The sequence below is a fragment of the Orycteropus afer genome, unplaced genomic scaffold (assembly GCF_000298275.1).
Source record: "Orycteropus afer afer isolate SDZICR_OR568_19922 unplaced genomic scaffold, OryAfe1.0 scaffold00074, whole genome shotgun sequence".
NCBI lineage: Eukaryota > Metazoa > Chordata > Mammalia > Tubulidentata > Orycteropodidae > Orycteropus > Orycteropus afer.
In genome coordinates, this window is record NW_006921661.1 from 11,557,889 (window position 1) to 11,580,598 (window position 22,710).

At 41.9% G+C, this 22,710-nt stretch overlaps 2 protein-coding genes across 2 annotated transcripts; both read left to right on the forward strand.

Annotated features, from left to right (window-relative positions):
* The first annotated feature begins 2,583 nt into the window (after nt 1–2,583).
* On the forward strand, nt 2,584–3,582 carry LOC103197195 (olfactory receptor 51D1). Its single transcript, XM_007941067.2, has one exon. The coding sequence runs from the start codon at nt 2,599–2,601 to the stop codon at nt 3,580–3,582; it is 984 nt and encodes a 327-aa protein (XP_007939258.1). The 5' UTR covers nt 2,584–2,598.
* Nucleotides 3,583–17,878: 14,296 nt separating this feature from the next.
* LOC103197131 (olfactory receptor 51E1) lies at nt 17,879–18,871 on the forward strand. Its single transcript, XM_007941010.2, has one exon. It carries the CDS (start codon nt 17,918–17,920, stop codon nt 18,869–18,871), a length of 954 nt encoding a protein of 317 aa, XP_007939201.1. The 5' UTR covers nt 17,879–17,917.
* The last annotated feature ends 3,839 nt before the right edge of the window (nt 18,872–22,710 follow it).

Consider the following 22,710-nt stretch of genomic DNA (forward strand, 5'->3'; position numbering starts at 1 on the left):
AGGCAGTTTTGCTGGTTAGATGACAGCAGTGTGGAAGGTGAATTGGGATAGACTGGGTTTGTTGGCCTGGAGACCAGTTAGGAGGCTCTTTTCATGATCAGGGGAGAGGGATGGCCCAAAGAAGAAAAAGGTTGGCTTAAGAGAGAAAGAGGAAGAACTGAGGGGCGATGTACTGAATAGGAGGAACTCAGGTTTCAGAAATTGGTTAAGTCCTTGGCCCTTGAGTCATCTTCACAACCATTGCCGGAAGTCAGATACAAAGCTGTAACCTCCCACGCGACCACAAGGGGGAAGCATCAGCAAGCGAGAGGCAGGCCCTGAAGACAGCTTTGGACTTCTTTGGGCAGCACGTTTTGAGCGTTGGCACAAGTATCCGTGTCTGTGCGCTTTCTGCGCGCCTGAGTCTCCGTTCCAGTAGCTCCTGTTTTCCAACTCTGGTCATTAGTTTCTCCATTTAGGGCACTCACCATTTCCGTGGTCTCCTGAGTTGGCCTCAGAATAGTAACAGACCTCACCTTTGGGTAGGCGGCAGGATTCAGACGCCTGGGCGGTTGAGTCCCACAGAGCCCAGAGTTGTTCACTCTTTAACACGCCTTACGTTCTCTAGAGCCTCTAGAGAGTCTATATATGAGACATGGCCTGGAGCTGAGGCACTGATGAGTGCGGCAGATTCAACCTAGAAAATAGAGGAAGAGCGGCTTGATCAGGAGTTGGGAAATGTGCGGAGGCTGGAAAGGAAGGACACATCATATAAGGAAGTTCTTTGTTTTGACAGCAGCCTGTCTGCTAGGAAAGATAACAGTCTTTTAGTGAGCTCTTTCCCACCTTCTCAGATCACAGTGGCTGAGTCCTAGACCTTACTCACTGACCTACTCAGAGAAGAATTTCTTCAAACCCTTGTGAGACATATTTCAAGCTTTGTCTATCCCTTCTCCTAGGACAGGAGTCCCTGGTTCCAGCCTCCTACCCTTCAATGAAGAAACAAGGCAAAAGGAACGAATTTACCCAAGGAAGAATAGATGTGTGTGTGTGTGTGTGTGTGTGTGTGTTGGTGATGGGGATTGGTAATGAAGAAGGAAACTGGAAAGCTAGAAAGTTAAGTTGGGTGCATACTATGAAGGGCCTTGACCACCAGACTATGGAATTCTGACTTAATCCAGAAGGCTATGGGAGTTACATGTAACTTTCCAAACAGGAGCCTGACATAGGCAGTTTTGCTGGGTAGATGACAGCAGTGTGGAAGGTGGATTGGGATAGACTGGGTTTGTTGGCCAGGAGACCAGTTAGGAGGCTCTTTTCATGCTCAGAGGAGAGGAATGATATAATAAGGCTGGGAGCAAGGGAGGAATGTCAAATAAGAGGAGAGTCTATAATAGATTAGTTGGAAAGCAATAGCACATGTGGGGGTTAAAGAACAGAGAAATTAAGGTTGGACTAGCTGCTCTGAACTGGATGGCACAAATTCATGGAGATCAAGAGTACGGCAGAAAGACCAAGGGTTAGAAGGGGTCCTATTTGGGACAGATGAGTGTGGGGCTTATAGGCTATCTAAGTAAAAATATCAAGGAGTCAGTAGGTTATATGGGTCTGAATCTCAGGATAGAGGCTTAAAACAGAGAGGTCTGTGTAAAGGAAGGTAGTGAGCCTGGGTGCTGCATGATCACCAGGGAGAGAAGGTAGAGGATGGGATGTTTGTCTCTGGATGCCCAATACGGTGGAAATGGCATCTGCTTTGTGTGTAGCACCCAAGCATAACCTGACATGGATTCTCATGTGAGCCTTGAGAGACTCTGATCACAAACTCTGTCCTATTCTTTTTTGAGGACTGAGAATTGTAGCCTCTTTCCTCATCCCCTAGAATACCAGAACTGCTTTTCCCAAATTTCTCTGATGGAAAAAAATTAAGTATAAGAGACACACTGTTTTTTAAAGAGATTTCCAAGCTCCTTCCCTTAGGAATTCTGATTATTTGGGCCCACATTAGGACCAAGGGGATGGTGTTTTCAGCACTACTCCAGACCTTTCTTATCAGGGAAATTTGAGAAACACTGCTCTTGTCTAAACAAAAACCTGCCTCGTGAAATCCAGTCCCAGACTGAGCTACAATTTCAACTTTGCCCTAAACCAGCATAGAGTGGATCTTAAAGGCAATCACAGATTGAGCCTCTCCCTCTGGACCCAAACCGACCCTAACCCCTAACTGGGTCATTGTGGAAGTTTCTGGACCAGTCTATCTACTTTGTTGCAGAAATGGATGACAACAGTACCCCTCGTCAGCAAAATCAGCTCCAAAAATGAAAGACTATTTTATATATTTTCCTTGTGGGTCCTTGCACAGTGAGGTTTATAGGATAATGGTAAAATTTTCTCAAGCATCACTGGGGTCTTGAAGGATAGGGCAACTTCAGGATGTCCATAAATGTGTATATAAGGAAATTAAGAGCAGAGAGAAGCTAGGGTTCAGAATTACTAGAAGTACTCCATCCTTCATTTTCTACCATCACTATTCTAATGCCCTTTACTTGTAGGTCCTGTCACTCCTCTGAACCAGGAAAGAATGATGCTCCTCCTTGCCTTTTCATTGACACTGGACATGGGATGCAGAAGCCCCAGCTCTTAGGTTCTGTCATGGCCACTCCAAATGGAACTCTGGTCCACCCATTATACTTCCTGTTGGTAGGTATCCCTGGCCTGGGGCCTAATTTACACTTTTGGCTGGGTTTCCCTCTGTGTTTTATGTATACTTTGGCCAGCCTGGGTAACCTGGCCATTGTTCTCATCATCCGCATGGAAAGGCGCCTGCATGAGCCCATGTACCTCTTCCTGGCCATGCTTTCCACCATTGACCTAGTGCTCTCCTCCATCACCATGCCTAAGATGGCCAGCCTCTTCCTGACAGGCATCCAGGAGATTGAGTTCAATGTTTGCCTGGCCCAGATGTTCTTTATCCATGCTCTGTCAGCCATGGAGTCAGCTGTCCTATTGGCCATGGCTTTTGACCGCTTTGTGGCCATCTGTTATCCTCTGCGCCATGCTTCTGTGCTCACAGGGCCCACTGTGGCCAAGATTGGGCTAGCTGCCCTGACCAGGGGATTTGTATTCTTCTTTCCACTGCCCTTTATCCTGAAGCGGTTGTCATACTGCCAATCACATACTGTCACACATTCCTTCTGTCTTCACCAAGATATTATGAAGCTATCCTGTACTGACACCACAGTCAATGTAGTTTATGGACTCTTCATTATCCTCTCAGTTATGGGTGTGGACTCCCTATTCATTGGCTTCTCCTACGTCCTCATCCTGCGGGCTGTGTTGGCTCTATCCTCTCGGGGAGCAGCACTCAAGGCTTTTAACACCTGCATCTCTCATCTCTGTGCTGTCCTGGTCTTCTATGTGCCCCTTATTGGGCTGTCTGTGGTACACAGATTGGGTGGCCCCACTTCCCTGCTCCATGTGGTTATGGCTAATGTATATCTGCTGTTACCACCCATTGTCAATCCTATTGTCTATGGAGCCAAGACCAAGGAGATCCGCTCACAGGTCTTCTATATGTTCTCACAAGAAGGCAGGTATGCAGGATAACCTCCTCAAAGTCCTCCATTGTTACCAAAGATGAGAGGATTAGGACACTGTGGAGTGTCTTAGCCATTGGAGCATCCAACCTACTCAGCTGTGTGCTTCCAGTTATCTAATAGATCTTGAATTTCTGTCTCCATCCTGTATCAATACAGAACAGTTTGGACATGCCATGCTGGAGAAAGATCTGTGTATGATATCTGCACATATTTAGTCTCTCTGCTACGGTGGCCTTATCGTCTCCCTCTCTTTCAATGAGAAAATATATCATTTTCTCCTTTGTATAGAAGGGAAGGCTCATGATTTGTTCTAGTCTTGTATTATATTTAATTATCCATGTCAGTGAATCTGTCTTAGGTGGCAGAGGTCAGCTATATGAAGCTTCTTGTTTAGACTTCAAAGTGGTTAAAAAGTCATAATTAGAGGTGAATAAATGCATCTGGGTAATCATAATTGGAGGGAGGAAAGGAAGAGGTGACCAAAGAGAAAGAGAAAGTTCACATGAAGTGTTTAAATTTCTGTCTGTGCATCTATGTATATTTGTATGGAAATACCAACGTGTGTGAGTCTATATCGATGTGACTTTACTAGAAACTATTTACCTACAAGGATGCTGCATCTTTACGGTATGTTTATGAATGTGTAGATTTATATTTTTTTGTGAGTATGTGTAATTTAGAGTGTGCATGTATACACGGAATGAGTGCCAGCTGTGTCTTGGTGAGCATGTGGTAGCTGTATCCTGGCCTGCATATGTTTAATGAGTAATGTCTCTGATGGTGTATTTATTGTATTCATGTAACATCTATTAACTGTTGTGAGATATGCATCTATGTGAGTATGCTGATATCCACATCTATATGGTAGGCAGTATCTTAACTTCCAGCTCTTGAAATCTAATAGGTCAAAAAAAGTTTGCATAGGAGAATTACATGTAAAAAATAATTTAGATTCATTTTCTAACTAAACTCACTGCCATTGAGTTGATTTCAACTCATAGCAACCCCCCTGGGTTTCTGAGGTTGAAATATTTATGGAAGTAGATCACCCAGCTGGTGGGTTTGAACCACTGACCTTCTAGTTCACAGCCAAATGCCTTATCCACTATGCCACCAGATTCATTTTAAGCATAGAAAAGACTGCCAAAATAGGACTCACAAGTTTCGAATCTTAGAACTATCTTAAAGCAGCATTGCCTTATAATCTTTCTAGACTTAATTTCCTTTCTGTAAAATGACAAACTACAACATCAGTAATTTTGTGAAGTTTAAATGGTGTGAATGTCTTCTGAAACTACAAAGAGTTATAAACATACAAGAAATTATCATTCCCAATTGCCTGGTTGCACAGCTTTAGGAAACGCCATTCATATCACTGTCTGTGTGTGTGGTTCTCCCCAGATTTGTGTGGCGTTCCTCAGATTTGTGTGGCCCATCAGCAGGGTAGCTACCTATAGTTGCTGTGATTTATTATTAATAATGAATGAAAAAAGCTCCTTATTTCTTAATAAAATATTTTCACAAAGCTTCAAAAAAGTAAATATGTATCACCTTGTGCTCAGATCTGATATTAAAAATGAAATTCAAAGAAAATCTAATGTTGTCTATATGACCTTTTAGTTCTGGCCAATATCTACATGAGGAAAAGAGATATTGTGGGGTTTGAATTAGATACGATCTAGGTTAGGAATGCTAGCTAGCATTGATTTTGGGGCTAGTTACTTAAACTACCATAGCTCAGTAATTATGGAAACTGTAAATGTTGTGAAACAGAAATATAATCTAGACCCTGTTGGATGGTTGTGGGGATTAAATAAAATAACTGATGTTAAACTATGTGAAAAACCATCAATAAAATTTGGTGACAATCTTTATAAATAATAAAACTAATTAAATGAGATATTATTCCAAACTGGAGGATAGTATTCAAAATACAGAAGTCCTACCTTTTATGCCAAGGCTAGAAGTTATTCCCTTTGTTGTTGTTGTTGTTATGTGCCGCCTTACCTATATTGAAATGTCAATGATTTTAGGCCACTTTGTGGTCTTGTTTCTCAGGAGATCCTGGAATATCTGTGAGTCCTCCAGAATCTATTTTGATAGATGGTGATGACTAGAGTGATTGTTGCCTCTCTGGAAAACTTGGCTAACTGCCAAACAAGATTAAGGGCTTCCCCTAGGTTTCTACAGATCTCACTCATAGCAACCCCTCCTTGGGTTTCCCAGGCAGTATCACTACGGAAGTAGATTGCCCAATCTTCCTTCCAGTTTTAAACAAAACAAAACTTTTACTGCCATTTCTGACTCATAGCAAACCTATAGGACAGAGCAGAACTGGCCCAAGATTATAAACTTTATGGAAGCAGATAGCCATATCTTTCTCTCGAGGAGCAGCAGGTGGCTTCGAAGCATGGCCCTTTAAATTAGTAACCAAGCACTAACCACTGTACCACAATGACTCCGTCTGGACAATCTCTGTTGTTGTTGTTATGTGCCGTTGAGTCAGATCAGACTCATAGTGACCCCTCCTTGGGTTTCTGAGGCAGTATCACTACGGAAATAGATTGCCCCATCTTCCTTCCGAGGAGTGGCTGGTGGGTTTGAACCGCCAGCCTTCTGGTTAGCAGTCAAGTGCCTTAGGCACTACGCTACCAGAGCTCGTGAACAGTCTCTAGGCTTCCTTTTATCATGGACCTTAAACCTCTATATTCCAATCGTATGTCTATCCCTTTGTCATCAAGCTTAAATAGTTATATAACTGTCTATTTATCCCTCCATCATAACCAGATGATAGTTTGTCTCTCTTCTCAGGCCCTGACACTCAATATCTGTTTTCTGGGGCTACTCAGAGAGAGGGAGAGAATGAGTATGTTCTGGTTCACTTTAAATAAACAAATTCACTTTTATTCACTCCACCAACCCTCATCTCTTGTTCCTTTCTCTAGAAGGTACAGCCCTAAACTTGGCCTATGCTGTTTTATGAAGTCCACAGAGTGCTTTTTCCAGGTATTAATGATCTAAAAACAACATTATACTGTAGGTAATGATTCTATTCCTATTTTACCTATAAGGAAACATAGGCTGTGAGAAATTAAGTGACTAGCCTAAGGTCATGTGACTGAAAACAGGAAAATGACTCAATTCTAGAGCCCTTTTCCCCATGCCACAACTCTTGAGCCTCAGAGATCTCAAATTTCTGATTTCTTGGAGATAATTCAATTTGAGAGAATTTTAGACAAATCAATACTCAGCTGAATTCTTGAGAGGCACCCTCTACAGATCTCTGGAGTTCTTGCTCTGTGTAGACCTCTCTTCTCTGGTACTCTGCCTTCAAATTCTAGTTCGCTTGGTCTTCCTCACCCTCAGCTCCATCTCTTCTACTCAGGGAGTCCTCTGGACTCTGCCTGGATTCCCCTTCCCTGCGCTGCACCTTGAAAACTTTCTCAATCAATAAGATGAGGGGGGAGGTGAAACTAGAGGGTTCACCTCATTTGTTTCCTATTTCTCCAGCATCAACGGCCTTCACCGCTTGATGTTCAGTGTCTTACAAACCACTATATCATATATATTGTCCTATTTTGGTTCATTTAGGTGAGTATTACTCCTTGTTACTCCATGTTGACCAGTGGTAGAAGTCTCTTGGGTACACATTTAAAAAAAAAAAAAATCTTCATATTGTCTAAGGCAATAGGAGATTAAGGGAGGTAGCAGAGATGGCTCAAGGGGGATAATAGTGTGTCAATCTGTAGGCTCTGCTGGCACTAGGATCTCTTGTAATCAGTAGTTTTGATGAGGACTCAGTTGCAACAGCCTGCTTTGACATTATGTATTTTTCCAAAGCTTTAGTTGGCATAGATGCCCTTGTGGCTCGGTGGTTGAAGTGCTCAGCTGCTAACCCAAAAGTCAGGGGTTTGAATCCACTAGTTGCTCCATGTGAAAAAGATATGGTGGTCTGCTTCGGTAAAGATTTATAGCCTTGGAAACCCATAGAGCAGTTCTACTCTGTCCTTAAGGGTTGCTGTGAGCTGGAATAGACTTGATGGCGGTAAGTTTTAAGTTAGTACTCTCTGTGCTGTGAATTTACAACTTAAATTAATTAGTAAAAAACCAACTACAATTTACTTTATTTATAGACATGTTGTTGTTGTTGGTATTTGCCATGAGTTGGACCGACTCATAGAGACCCCTCCTTGGGTTTCTGAGGCAGTATCACTATGGAAGTAGATTGCCCAACCTTCCTTCCAAGGAGTGGCTGGTGGGTTTGAACCGCCAGCCTTCTGGTTAGCAGTCAAGTGCTTTAGGCACTATGCTACCAGAGCTCCCATTTATAGACATAGTTTTATTTATTTAAAAATGTAACATATTTAGTTTCTTATTCACATTGTTCTAAAACGTTCTCTTACTAATTTTGTCCTTAGGAGAGAAACCAGATGCCATTGGTCTTATATGATTGGTGTTAGGATTGGGGAGGGTTAAGGAAACCACATCCTCCTTCCTTAGCCAGAAGTTTGCTAATCCAAGGTCAGGGAATGGAAGGCAGAAGCATTGTCCCTGGGGATCCTGTTATGAGTTAGCCAGACACAGGTCTCAGAGCCTGGGAGACAAAAAGTATGTAGCTGTGGGGCTTTGGGGAAGAGAGAATGGGACCATTGGATTCCAGGTTCAGAAAGGACCTGAGCAGGGGTCACCACAAGAAAGAAGGCAGGGGAGACAAAAAGCTTCAGGATTTAGATTAGAGCTGGCACTTAATTATTGGGTCTCCTTGCAAGCTTATTCTGCTATTCCTCCAGCTAAATTTGATAAGCCTGGGAAGAAACTTGGAGAAAGGCACCTCGCAAAGTCAGTAGCAACACAATGGGTTGTCTCTAGTCTTTTCTCACTCATTCCCTATGTCTCATTGTGAGCTAGCACAAGTGTCCCAGCTGGCACCAGTGCCCGTTTGGGGAAGACTCTGGAGACCTCCTTTATTAATTCCCCTTCCTTCCCAATGCCCCCAGACATACTCCCAGGACACAGAAGGAAGAAGGAAATCAGCACACATTTGGCTAGTGTGGGGCACCTGTTGATGGACCCTCTGGGCAGCCACTTTGCCCCCAGCAGGGAGAAGCAGAAGGAGGAAGGAAGTAAGACAGAGAATAAATAGCTGCACTGGGGAGGTCCAACTGAGGAGGCGGAGACAGAGAGAGCTTGACTTCAGTGCAGCCTGCAGAATCCTTCAGGGAGCGTAGTGGAAAGGGGCACATATTCCTTTGGTGCAGCTGAGGTGAGTGGAGGAGAACTGGGGAATATGCTCAGGTCTATGGGGTCTTGTAGGTAGAGTTCCTCCATTATATCTGCTGAGTGAATGAAAATCAGGCTGAGAAGAAACAGAAACACAGGGATGGTGTGGGGGATGTGAAGGAGGCCCCTGACTCAAAAGACAGACAACCTCAGCAAATGCTATGTTTGTGTGGTGATGAGAATTGATCACTGGCTAAGGTTAGTTTTCAAGCACTTTCCAAGTAACAAGTTTACTGGGATGCCTGATACAGGTTGGCGTGAATGAATGTGAATGGGAGCATAGAACAGACTAGTTTGGTACTGGGGTGGGGTTGGATTGTGGTTTGGTGCGTGAACAGAGCCATTACCCAGGTTATTGTGTGGTTGAAGCTCAGTCTGTGATTGGGGTTAGGTTGGTGGTTCTGAGCAGGAATGGGGCTCATTCTAATATCCTGTGTCAGAAGTCAGGCTGTGGCTGAGAAGGAGACTTAGTAATCTTGCTGGGGCTTTGATCCTTGCCTCTGACCTCATCTTCTAAAGCTCCCCTATTCTCTCTATACTCCAGACATATTGACCCTCTTTCTAACCTGTGAACCCCAAACTTATTTATCAAGACATTTTCTATTGTGTTCTCTGTCTGGACTGCTCTTTCCCTAGATCTTAGCATGTTGTTTTTATTGTATGCCATTGAGTTGATTCTGACTCATACATTGTGACCCTAAAGAGTGGAGTAGAGATGCCCCATAGAGTTGCCTAGCTGTAATCTTTAAGGGAGCAGTGGCCAGGACTTCTTTTGCATGAAGGGGCTGCTGGGTTTGAACCTTAGCAGCAGAGTTAGTTCTTAACTATTGTGCCACCAGAGTGCCTTTGGTCTTAGTATGACTGGGGTATTCTCATTACAAAGCTCTCGGCTCATATGTCACCTCCTCAGAGAGACTTTCAGGACCCGCTGCATCAAATATGGACAACCTTCCTCTATAATTCTCTATCTTACTGTTTGCACTGTACTTATCTTTATCTGAAATCTCTTTCTATATCTTCTTTCTAGTGAGTGAGCTCCATGAGAATGGTGACCTTGTCTGTTCTAGTCACTTCTCCATCTCCAGCTTCAGGCACATAGTAGGCACTCAGTGCATACTTGTTTTCTAACTTAATGCTCCTATTCCCAAGCTCCCCAAACTTACCTGATGAACTCTGACTGGTCCTTCAAGTTATAGCTAAGACCTCCTCAGGATAGTCTGTAAGTCTACCAATGTGGTGAGCTTTGGTGATTCTTTCATACTGTGCTTACTTTTGTTCTAGAACTTACCACCATGTACTGTGATGACTGCATATTTGTTTCCATATTTCCCTATCCCTTGAGGGCTAGAACTGTGTCTTGTTTGCTCTCTATCTCAGTATCTCCAGTGCTTAACACAGTGTCTGGGACATGGTGGTCATTCAATCAAAAGTTGTTGTAAAACTGAGTGTGTCAATCACAGTTTTCATACTGTGTCCTGAAAAGGCTTTTCCTTTGCACCATACATCCCTACATTCAAGTATGAGCCAGAGTATCTCCAGAGAGCACTGATAATTGGGTCCAGCTTTGTGGGTTTGTAGGGCTTTTATTGGCTCTGATTCTACTCAGATGTGGAAGTCAGGAACCTGAATCTAGAAGCTCAGCGTTGAGGAGATTTTAGGGGCTAGACTGACTGGAGTGATTAGGGTGGTGCTGGAAGCCTGACTGTTTTTTGGGAATTGAAAAATGCACTCCCACATCTTTCCTCCCTTCTATTCCAAAAAGAATGACTAAGACATTGAAAGCATTTATCTACTTTATGACATCCAAGTTAGGTATGGTGAGCAGGGAATGCAGTAATTTGGGGTGGATGTGATTAGGAGACTACCACCTTAATTGGAGTGTTAGTGAAAGGATTTCCTGTCCATGAATTGGGAGTTCTGGTGGAGTAGTGCCTAAGGCATTTGACTGCTAACCAGGAGGCTGGTGGTTCAAACCCACCAGCCACTCCTTGGAAGGAGGATTGGGCAATCTAAGGAGGAAACCCAAGGAGGAGTCGCTACGAGTCAGGTCTGACTTGACAGACTAAGTTTGGTTTTGGTTTGGTCCATGAATCAGGGTGATGAGCTCCTACAGTATCTGCCAGCAAGACCTTTTTCCCTGATGCTGTCTTCTATCTTGGGGCCTGGAACAGGGAGCCAGAAGCTCCCAGATATGTATGGGTTTCCTTCCAAGGACATGCTCTTCCAGATGTTACCACAGAGGCTGGAAATGGAATCAGAGTGCACTGTCTCTGCTTTAGGCATGGAATTTTCTGTACATGTAGTCTAGTTTATGGCAATGACCACAAGTCCTCTCACCCATGTCCCTTCTTGTTCTACTTACCCACTGAACCTAAGTTGGAAGAGCTGGTCAGGGGCTATGAGCCTAGAAAGGCTCTATATTTTCATGGGTCCTCAAAATGTGTATTCCTTAGAGTTTAACACTGAAATAATCCTTACAAAGCACCAGTCCATTTTAAAAGGGGCAACCAGGAGCCAGGCATGTTGGAAATCAATTGGACTTTGGCATTGAGAGCTCTAACCAACTCTTAGTTTCCCAGTCTATCAAATTAATAAATAATATCTACATGACAGGTTGATGAGAGTCACTCATCATGTAATAAAGAAGAACTTGGGGGAGGATAAAACTTTTAAAACTCCTTTCAGGGCCCATCCAAGTTACAGCTAGGGCAGTTGGCTGGGGGATGGGGAGAGTGTCCAAGTCTCAAGCCAGGAGGGTCTTCTTTACTACCATCTTGGTTTCCCTTCCAGGGCATACCTGGTCCAGTTTTCCTACTTATGAGGCCCTTCTTCTACCTCATCTCTTGGACATATTTTATTACCTTTTGGAAGGTGCAGTGCAATGAAAGGAAGCCTAGAATAAATGGAAACAGGTACAGGCTTTGGAGTAAGAACATCTATATGAATGTCAACTTTACCGTTCAACTCTTAAACTCTTGGGGAGGTTACTTAACTACTCAGGGCCTTGGTTTTATCACCTACAATGTAGAGAAGATGAATAGCAATTTCTACCACAGATTGTCCCTGCAGTTAGATTTAAATTTTGTATAGTGTCTGGCATTTTGTAGGTACTTGCTAATCTCTCATTTTCATGAAAATGACAAAATCAAAGTCAGGAATGACCTCATTGTTTTCTTGTATCAGAAGAGTTTGCTCTTGGTCCACCTCTCTGCCTGCTTTTCCAGGGTGCCTAAGTCTCTAAGAAAGGCATTCTGGCAGTCCAGTTTCTAAGGCATTTGACTGCTGACCGGAAGGTTAGTGGTTCAAACCCACCAGCTGCTCCTGGAAGAAAGAGGGGCAATCTACTTCCTTAAAGATTTATAGCCTCGGAAACCCACTGAGGGTTGCTAGGAGTCAGAGTTGATTCAATGGCAGTGGGTTTGGTTTGCTAAGTCTCTAAGAAGGAAGGTCAGAGAAGTCTGGGGAAGAGAGTAAGAATGGCTGAGCTAGCACAAGGTAACATTCATAGTCCTGGATACCAGAGGGGAAGGAAAGAAACTTGATGACCTCACAGTGAATTTCTACTCTGTACAGTCTTTCCTAGAAGAAACATCCCTGGGACTTGCTATGATAGTGCAACTTTTTTAGAAAACATCTCAAGCACAGGGCTACTCCCTGGGGTCATGGCAGTGACTATGGGCTTTCTAAAATTAAAAACAAAAAAAGAAAGAAAGAAAACAGAGTAAATTTCTTAGTTTATGTTCCTTGGTTGTGTTTTATTTGCAAAATAGAATGATTTAGCTCCAACTTCCTCCAGCACTCAATGCCATCTCTCCCTGAGTGCACACAAATGATTCTAATTATGGTAGCTACTCGGGCTGGGGAGACCACCAGGAAGTTCTTGGGTCCCTCTGCCTGTCTCCTGGCAGGACCGTGGGGGACTGCTATAGTTCAGGGATGGAGGGATTGAGTGGAGGTACTCGGGCCCTCTGGCTAGAGGAAAACTTGGCCCTTCTCTGTGCTGGCTTCCTCCCTATTCCTTCATTTCTCTTCCAGCGCAGTTGTCTTAGTTCTATTTTGGTATTTTACCTCCAGCAAGAGCTTCCCACCCTATGCTACCTGAGCACCTTCCCTCCAGGTCAACTGAGTCTTTCTGTTTTTGGTTTCTGGTAGCCCTGTACCAGTGCCTTTTGTTTGTCACTGTGAGAGATGGACTGCTAGATAGAGTGTATGTGTGTATGAATGTGTGTGTTGAGGTAGAGTGCTAATTAAGATGACAAATAGAAGGAAATGAAAAGTTTTTGTCAGCTTCATCAATTTTCAGAGTCTACATTTCCTACTTTAATGAAAACACTGAGAAAAAAACCCCCAATAACATGATCTTATACTCTGATGCAATGTTTTAGACACCCTTTAACATGTCTTACCTCACATGATTCTCTCTGCAATACTGTGAGGTTATTATTATTCTCTGCATTTATTTAGAGCCAAAATTAACCTTCCAAGTCCCATGGATCCGCTTACCACATCACTACACTCAGTGGCAATAAGTATGCGTGTGCATACTCTTTCCCACTGTGTTTGCTGAGGCATCATGTTCTTATCCTGGGAGTTGTCCTACTCTGTCCTATCTGCTCATGTAATATTTGAGGCTAGCATGGATGTCTGGCCCTGCAGAGTGCCAGAGCCTTTTAGTTTCCAGGTAAGGGATGCTAGGTGAACCTCCACTCCCACCCTCCGTCCTAGGCACAAAATGTGCTGCATGTCTACTTTGCCTTTATTTGGAACCAGGATTTCACAGTAGCCCTGTTCTCATGTATCCTTTCATGCACTTTGGTTCCTTGGGTAAGGAAGAACTTTCTGTTTGACCCTGAAGATTCCTGTCCATATAAATACTCTTCTATCTTACTCAAAAGCCTCTTTCTACCCACTTGGTTGTGTTATCTTCGTTAGACGCTTATTGAAGTATTCTTCCTTTTGATAAAACTCATTTTCATTGTTAACAAGTCTTATCTGGACAGTCATTAATAAACATGATAGAGTCTGTGCCATTAAGGATATCATAATTCAGGGGAAGACAAATTCAGCAATAAATATAGTTCAGGATGGTAAATATATAAAGAGACCTAAACAAATTTCCCTGGGAGCAGGGAGGAGGAAACATTTAATTATACCCATGAGAAAGGTGTTTAGAAAACTATCAGAGGAGAGAGAAACTAAGTCAGGCTATGAAAGATGACTAAGATTTTGCTCAGTGGGAACTGAAGGAGGGAGATCTGGGGAAAACTGTTTTTCTTGACAAATGAAGGAGATATAAAAAAGACACAGAGGCATGGGAATCAATGCTCTATTTATGAAACAGCATGCATTCCAATGTAGATGGAAAATAAAAACCAAAATCAAACTCACTGCCGTGGAGTAGGATCTGACTCATAGCAACCCCTCGGGTTTCTGAGGCGATATCACTATGGAAGGAGATTGCCCAACCTTCCTTCTGAGGAGCGGCTGGTGGGTTTTAAACCCTGCCCTTTTGGTTAGTCATGATAAGAAGTAGTGAGAAAGAAGATCTAGGATCAGATGCCAAAAGAAGTATCTTTTACCAAATCCTTAGGAGTTTAGTCTTTTTTCTAGATTCAATGTGATAAATTTGGAGTTTTATTTATTATTGTTTTTTAAATATACTATTATATTAACAAGAGGTAGTAAGTAGATATCATCTGGATAGATCCCAGATTACTGGGATTGTCTAGATGAGGAAGATTTACACTACAGGCAAGACAGTCAGAATCAGAATACCTAGCTTGTGTGATGAAGCCATCAATATAGAAAAAGGTCGCATGGAGAAAAATAGTTAATAACAACAAATATAGATTTTTGCACACGTATTATGTTCCAGGAATTGTGTTACATGTTTCACATTCATGATTTCATTTATTCTTCATTTTGATCCTTATTGTACAGGATAGGGAGCTCTGGTAGCATAGTGCCTAAGGCACTTGACTGCTAACCAGAAGGCTGGCAGTTCAAACCCACCGGTCACTGCTCGGAAGGAAGATTGGCAATCTACTTCCGTGGTGATACTGCCTCGGAAACCCAAGGAGGGGTCTCTATGAGTTGGGTCTGACTCGATGGCACATAACAACAACAACAAATTGTATAGGAACTCTTACTGCCATTTTAATGGTGAGGAAACTGAGGATTAGAAAGGTTAAACAACATCCCCTAGACCATACAGTTAAGGGAATTGTACACTGGGGTTTGAATTGATGCCTGGTTTAAAAGCTCAGGCTCTTAACAGCTATACAATACTGTCTCTGGAAAAGAACTTCATTTTTCAGACATAAGGAGCTCTGGTGGTATACTGGTTAAGGCACTTGGCTGCTAACCAAAAGGTCAGTGGTTCGAACCCTCCAGTCATTCCATGGAAGAAAGATGGTGCACTTTGCTTCTGTAAAAATTTATATCCTTGGAAACCCAATGGGTTTGCTGAGTCAGAATCAATTCGATGACAGTGAGTTTGAGTTTGGCTTCAGAAGAATTTCATGTGCTTGATAACCAGTTGGATTCTTTAGTAAGACTTTAGAATCATGAATCTAGATAGCAAAAGAGAATTTAGCGCTTGCTAAATAGATTTAAGAACCAATTGTTTTATGTAACAAATTAACTTACTGAAGAGTGTGGGATGATTGAAGGAGGATGTAGAACAAGAAAGGCACTGAATATAAAATTCTAGAGAGCATTATCATTTAAAGGTCAGGTGCAGGCTGATGAATATACAAAAAGGGAACCAAGAGCTAGTGATTGGAGAGAAAGAAGAACAGCAGACAGGGAGGAAGGAAGGATTAAGAAAAAGGAACCTACTCACAGTGTCACATGTTGCAGAGAGGTCAGTAAGGATGAAGAGACATTGGTGACTTTGGTCCCTTTGCCTGAAGTTATAGGTTAAATCTGGCTTCTCTGACATGTACCTTTTCCATCCAGCTGTTTGAATTAAAATTCTCTCACTCTCTGTTCTAAGACTCATACTTCCAGTGTCTTCCCATTTAACTCTGGGTCTAGTCTGAGGAAATGTCTGAGTAACTGCTCAATGGTGGAACAAAGATGATGAACACAACCTGAGCCCAGTGCCACACACTCAACTGTTGTATGGTAATGCACGCAGGACCCCTCTACCCTAGCTGTTAAGAATCTAATCTTTCTTTTTCCTTTCTAAGATAAAATTATTTTAAATATATTCACACAATAAATGTCACAATGCCTTCATGGGAAAAGCAAATAGTTCCTCAATTATAGCTAAACATATTTTTTTAAAAAATATTTGTGTGTAAATCTCTTAAAAAATACAAACTAAAGTGAGCATGATATTATAAATAGTAGAAACACATGAATATTTGTGGATGGAAGATAAGAAGATAAGAAAGGAGGGAGGAAGTTAGTAGCTCTCTAATTGTTGCAACAGAGACATACAATCTGAGATAATCCAAGTCTGACATTTCTTTCTTCAGCAATTTCTCCTTACATTTATTGAGTTTGTAGCTAGATTCAGAGACTTCTGAACCATGATCTAGGGTTGATTATTCCTCCAGTGTTTCCAATGCCATCATCTCTCAGAGTTAGTCTTCTAACTGTCAATACCACTCTGGTAGGCTGAGTCCCATAAAAAACAGATCCTGAAATGACAATTCTTGCTTAAATAATATAATGAGGGATTTTTGTCATGAGAAGGGGAGGAAAAGCAAAATAGGGCATGGGAATAAAGTTACAAGCAATGTTGTGGTCTCAATTGAAGCCCAGATTCAGCCTGGTTCCAGGGAAAGCTATGATGTACAAACTGTATCACAGAGTTGGTCCCAATTGGAAGTAGGGAGGATGACCCATGTCAGACAGTCATTGGCCCTGAGGTACCCTTTGGGATGGGGATAGCATAACCTCCTGGATGAGGTGCCTCCCATTTGAGGACAATTATCTGGAGGAAAGGGGAAGTAGCAGCTCTTAGCAATCAATACCACAGACGGGAGATAGGTGCACTAGCTTAGTAAAGGGGAACTGGGTAGGATATCAACATGCACAATGCTTCTTCTTCCTTTTCTGGTATAAACTGGACAGTTTGGACAAGTGTAAGAATTTGAATAGGCATTTGCACAAAATCAAAATATAGAACTTGATTTTAGGATGAAGTTAGTGTTAGGTTTTTATTGGATTTGGGTTCATTAAATAAAGTATGTATTGCTATTAAGTTGTAGATCAAAATTGAAATAGTTTTTAGGTTATTGGTTAGGTTTATGTTAATGTTAGGTAAGGTTTAGGTTAATGTTAGAGTTAGGGTTAAGGCTAGAGTTGGTGAGAGCAATCAGATTATATTGGTGAGTTTGGGTTTCAAGTTTATTCTGAAGATTACTATAATTTTTGCTACATTTGTACGGGAATTAGTCTTAAAGATAGTCCAATGTAATTCTAATAAAATTACAGATAGTATTAAGGATGTTGTTGTTCTGTGCTGTTGAGTCGAACCTGACTCATAGCGACCCCTCCTTGGGTTTCTGAGGTGGTATCACTACGGAAGTATATTGCCCAACCTTCCTTTTGAGGAGTAGCTGGTGGGTTTGAACCACCAGGCTTCTGGTTAGCAGTCAAGTGCCTTAGGCACTATGATACCAGTATTAAGGATAGGGGGATATAATGGTAGAAACAAACAGAAAAAGTGATGAGTTTTTTTTGTTTTTTGATCATCTAAGATTGACACGTACTGAGTCTATAGCCTTCTTTGGTAACCTAAATGATTTAAAATATTCTTACAATTTAGTGTTAGTATTTTATTATTACCAAGATTGACTTTGGACGCAGGGTTAGTAAGTAAGACTGGGTGAATTTACATCTAGGCCTTGAGTATTGAAGATATTTAGGTTAAGTTCAGAATATGATCAGTATTTGCATATGTAACGAAGTCAGAATTTGGTGAGTTAGGACATCAGGATGGAGAGAAAAAGTTGGGTTTTTGAGATTCTGGAAGATCTGACAGTGGCTTTGTATTTGTATTCCAGCTTTTTCCTGCTTGGCATTGGTCGCAGTTCAGCTTCTTCGCTATGGTGGACCCCAGTGGCAATGAATCCAGTGCTACACATTTCATTCTAATAGGTTTTCCAGGTTTGGAGAAGGCTCAGTTCTGGCTGGCCTTCCCATTGTGTTCCCTGTACCTTATTGCTGTGCTAGGTAACTTGACCATCATTTACATTGTGTGGACTGAGCACAGCCTTCATGAGCCCATGTATATTTTTCTTTGCATGCTTTCTGGCCTTGATGTCCTCATCTCCACCTCATCCATGCCCAAAATGATGGCCATCTTCTGGTTCAATTCCACAACTATCCAGTTTGATGCTTGTCTGCTCCAGATGTTTGCCATCCATTCTCTGTCTGGCATGGAATCCACAGTACTGCTGGCTATGGCCTTTGACCGCTACGTGGCCATCTGCCACCCACTACGCCATGCCACCGTGCTGACACTGCCTCGTGTTACCAAGATTGGCATGGCTGCTGTGATACGGGGTGCTGCACTTATGGCACCCCTGCCTGTCTTCATCAAACAGCTGCCTTTCTGCAACTCCAATATCCTCTCCCATTCATACTGCCTACACCAAGATGTCATGAAGTTAGCTTGTGCTGACATCCATGTCAATATCATATATGGCCTTATTGTTATCATCTCTGCCATTGGGCTAGACTCACTTCTCATCTCCTTTTCGTATCTGCTTATCTTCAAGACTGTGTTGGGCTTGACACGTGAAGCCCAGGTAAAGGCATTTGGGACTTGTGTTTCTCATGTGTGTGCAGTTTTCATATTTTATGTACCTTTCATTGGATTGTCTATGGTGCATCGCTTTGGCGAGCAGCATAACTCCCTCCTGCCAGTCATCCTGGCCAACATTTACTTGCTTGTTCCTCCAGTGCTCAATCCTATCGTCTATGGAGTGAAGACAAAGGAGATTCGGCAGCGCATCCTTCGTCTTTTCCACATGACCACTCAGACTTCAGAACCCTAGATGTCAGTGCTCCATTTTTTATTCTATACGACATCCTTTGATTCAGATTTTAACATCAGCATTTTAGAAGATAGTGTTAAGAAGAAGGAAAATAAAGTTCCTAATGAAAACATAACTCTCATCTTCAAAGGTGAAGCTGGAGGAGAATTTCCATGTGGAGAGGGCAACAGAATCATATACTCTCAATTTCCACTTTTCAGGATAATTTTCCCCTTGGTTCTTGTCGCTATATAATTTCTAAAAACCTTATACTGGTTGTGGTTGGAGGGTTATTATCTCACATTTAACCATGAAATCCAACTATCTAAATTGTTTTCACTTCTAATGTATAGCATGTAACAATGCACAGGAGATAAGAGTGATATGTGTAAAGAATGTTTATCAAAGGCTTAGACATGACATATGGGAAATAAGCATGAGTTACATAAAACTGGATAATCGGGCTTTAAATCACAACTTCCTTTTCAGAACTCCCAACCATATTGGATACCAAAATGTACCTGAATTTCCTCAAAATAACCCTCACAAAGAATAAGTCATTTCTTCTCTTTTAGGCATTAGCACCTAAGTGGAGAATTGTAAATAAAACCTGGAAAAGACTACATTTGCCTACATCAGTGAAACATAAAGCATTCTGTTAGGAGAGCTTCCACAGCCCTGGACACTCTTTTCTTTATTTAAATCTCCGGTCAACTTTTAATTTGACTGAACCAATAGGAAAATTGATGTTCAATGTGGATCAGTGAATTGCATGAGATCACACAAGCTCAAAAATAAAAACCAAACCTTTTGATGCTCAATTTCATATTGTGCAAAAGGACTATAAGAGAGACCTCTAGGGTGGGTTAGGAGCTCTGCTAGCATAGTGCCTAAGGCACTTGACTGCTAATCAGAAGGCTGGTGGGTTTGAACCACCAGCCACTCCTGGAAGGAAGGTTGGACAATCTACTTCTGTCGTGATACTGCCTCAGAAACCCAAGGAGGGGTCACTATGAGTCGGGTCTGACTCGATGGCACATAACAACATTAGGGTGAGTCAGACATTTCAAATCTGTCTTTCATTTTCCAGTGAGGTATTTAATTCCTTCTATAACTCACCTAGTGGTGTGTGGAGGAGCATCCTGTCAATGCATCTCAGAGGTATACTCACATCAACAGCAGCTGTTCCTTGTCCTTCGGCCGCTGTACTTGTGTGGTGGCAGCAGGAGTATGCTTGGAATTTTGAAGAAGTGGCTCATTTGGAAAATAGTGTGATTAGCAGTAGAAATTCTTAGGATAAGTTCTTAGCATAAGTTCTCATAGAGTAAAATCAATGAACAAATGCGTGCAGGATGAATAAGTGAAATGAGAGAAATATGACTCTCCGTTAGTGTGTAAGTCTTCCTTCTTTCTAACACTTATTTAGATGTCTGACAAAAGTTTTTCTCTCAGATTCTTCTAATTTCTTCTAAGGAGGGGAGATTCAGACTAATCCAGCTCTAAGTTGTTCACTGACCCATCTCTTTTCTAGCCAAAGATGCCTCTATTTTTTCTAAATGATTGTCTTTTATGGCAGGGATTATAAATTATGACCTGAGGTCAGATCTGGTCACCATCTGCTAGCCTGCACACAAACTAAGAAACTTTCATGTTTTAAATAGCTGGAAAAAAACTGAAAGAATAATAATATTTTGTGATTTTAAAATGATAGGAAATTCATATTTCAGTGTACATAAATAAAATTTTATTAGAACACAGTCATGGTCATTGTCTATAGCTGTTTTCATGCTACACTGGCAGAATTGTATGGGTTACAAAACCTGAAATATTTGTTGTCTGGCCCTTTACAGAAAAAGTTTGCCAACTGCCATTTTAACCTGCTGCAGTGTAGTGCCTCAACAGAGAAACCTGATCCCAAAGAAGTGAGGTTGTTCTTCAAAAAAGAAATGTCTTCTAATTCTGGTTATCTGGGGTATGGGAAAACTAGAAGTAGTTGACTCTCCATAACCAAGGGTTTCTACATCTGTGGATTTGACCAATCTCAGATCCAAAATATTAGAAGGAAAAAAAAAAAGCAATTAAGTGGTCAAAGCAATCCCTCAAAGGCTAAGAGTGAGTGTAAAATGCAATTTACATCGCATTTACATTGTATAGGAATTATAAGTAATCTGGTAATCTGGAGATGACTTGATCTAGAGGATGTGTTCTAGGTTGTATACGCTTAAGGATCCGCAGATTTTGGTATCTGGGGGGAGGGGAGTCCTGGAACATATCCTCCTGCAGACATGGAGGATGACTGTAGTTTGTCTTGCTTAACCTCTTAAAAAAATGTCCTTTCCAAGTTGTTTTTGATGATTCCAAGAAAGAGTCCAGTATCAGATGTAAGAATCAGTTCTTGACATATGGTAAACATTCAATAAAAGAGTTTTTGTTGTTATTGTCATTTATTACTGCTTCTATATGCCCCTTTCCTCCTAACTTGATACATTCATAGATTCCAAAAGAATATTTCTACACAACACCAAAACAAAATCTTCCCTTTGTGGCTTTCTTATTATTTATTGACAGGCTGCAGAAAGAAGCCTTTTCCTCTAACATCCAAGTGTCCCTCTACTCTTAATTGTACATAACACCACCGATATACTGGACTGAAAGTTTGGTGGTTGTAATATACCCAGAAGCTCAGTGGAAGAAAAGACCTGCCAATCTGTAAAGATTACAGACTAGAATATCCTATGGGACAGTTCTACTCTGTTGTATGAAGTTGTCATGTTGAAATCAACTGGGCAGCAATGGGTTTGGTTTGTTTTTTATTATGTAATAGGACTCACAGAATCTAGTCCAATTTTGCAGGACCTATGTAAAGGGGTATTTGTATAGAATTTCTACGTATTAACTCACCATGTTACTCCCCAGAGCATATATACCACAATACAATTCACTGCCATCTCTACTGGGCACAGACATTTCAGATTGTACTGCCAACACCACAGCCTCTGGGCACCTGATGATATTGCCCAGCCTTCTGTTTCTGGTGCTTTTGGAAACTGAATGTGCTCTCTGGCTTTCTCACAATAATGGTGCCATGTGATACTAGATTCTTTGATACTAGGTGCCTGATGAAAATCCTCACAATAAGACCAATACACAGCATCATGATAAATGGAGAAGAGATTGAAGTTGTCAAAGATTTCATGTTACTTTGTTCCACCATCAACACCAATGGAAGCATCAGTTAAGAAATCAGGTGACATATTGTGCTGGGCAAAAGACCTCTTTAAAGTGCTGAAGAGCAAAAAATCTCTCTTTGAAGACTAAGGTGTGTCTAACCCAAGCCCTGGTATTTTCAATTGTCTCATGTGCATGTGAAAGGTGGATGATGAATAAGGAAGATGAAGAAGAGTTGATGCTTTTGAGTTGTGGTGTTGGTGAAGTACCATGGACTCCCAGAAGAATAAACACATCAGTCCTAGAAGAATTGCAGCTGGAAAGTACCTTTAAAGTGAGAATGGCCCGACTTTGTCAGACCTACTTGGTCTCCAAAGGAGGAGAAGGAAATCAGGCATGCCCAAAGCAGCAGGGCGGGAGAGCAGGAAAAAGGGGATTATAAGCCAGGAACTTGGACAGAGGAGCAGTCAGCTGCAGGGATCCAGGTGAGGAGAGAGAACCCAGGCACGCCCAAAACAGCAGGGCGGGAGAGCAGGAGAAAGGGGATTAAAAGGCTTAGGAATCTGGACAGAGGAGGAGTCAGCCACAGGGACCCAGGTAAGGGTGGTACAAGAGGTTTCCAACAGGGAGGCCAACTTGTCTGTCAGTTTGTCCTACTGTGGTGACGTGTTGATGTGAGTTTTGAGGCTGAG

Excerpts from the sequence above, each read along its gene's own strand:
- LOC103197195 (XM_007941067.2), top strand. The coding sequence starts at position 2,599 with ATGCAGAAGCCCCAGCTCTTAGGTTCTGTCATGGCCACTCCAAATGGA.
- LOC103197131 (XM_007941010.2), top strand. The coding sequence starts at position 17,918 with ATGGTGGACCCCAGTGGCAATGAATCCAGTGCTACACATTTCATTCTA.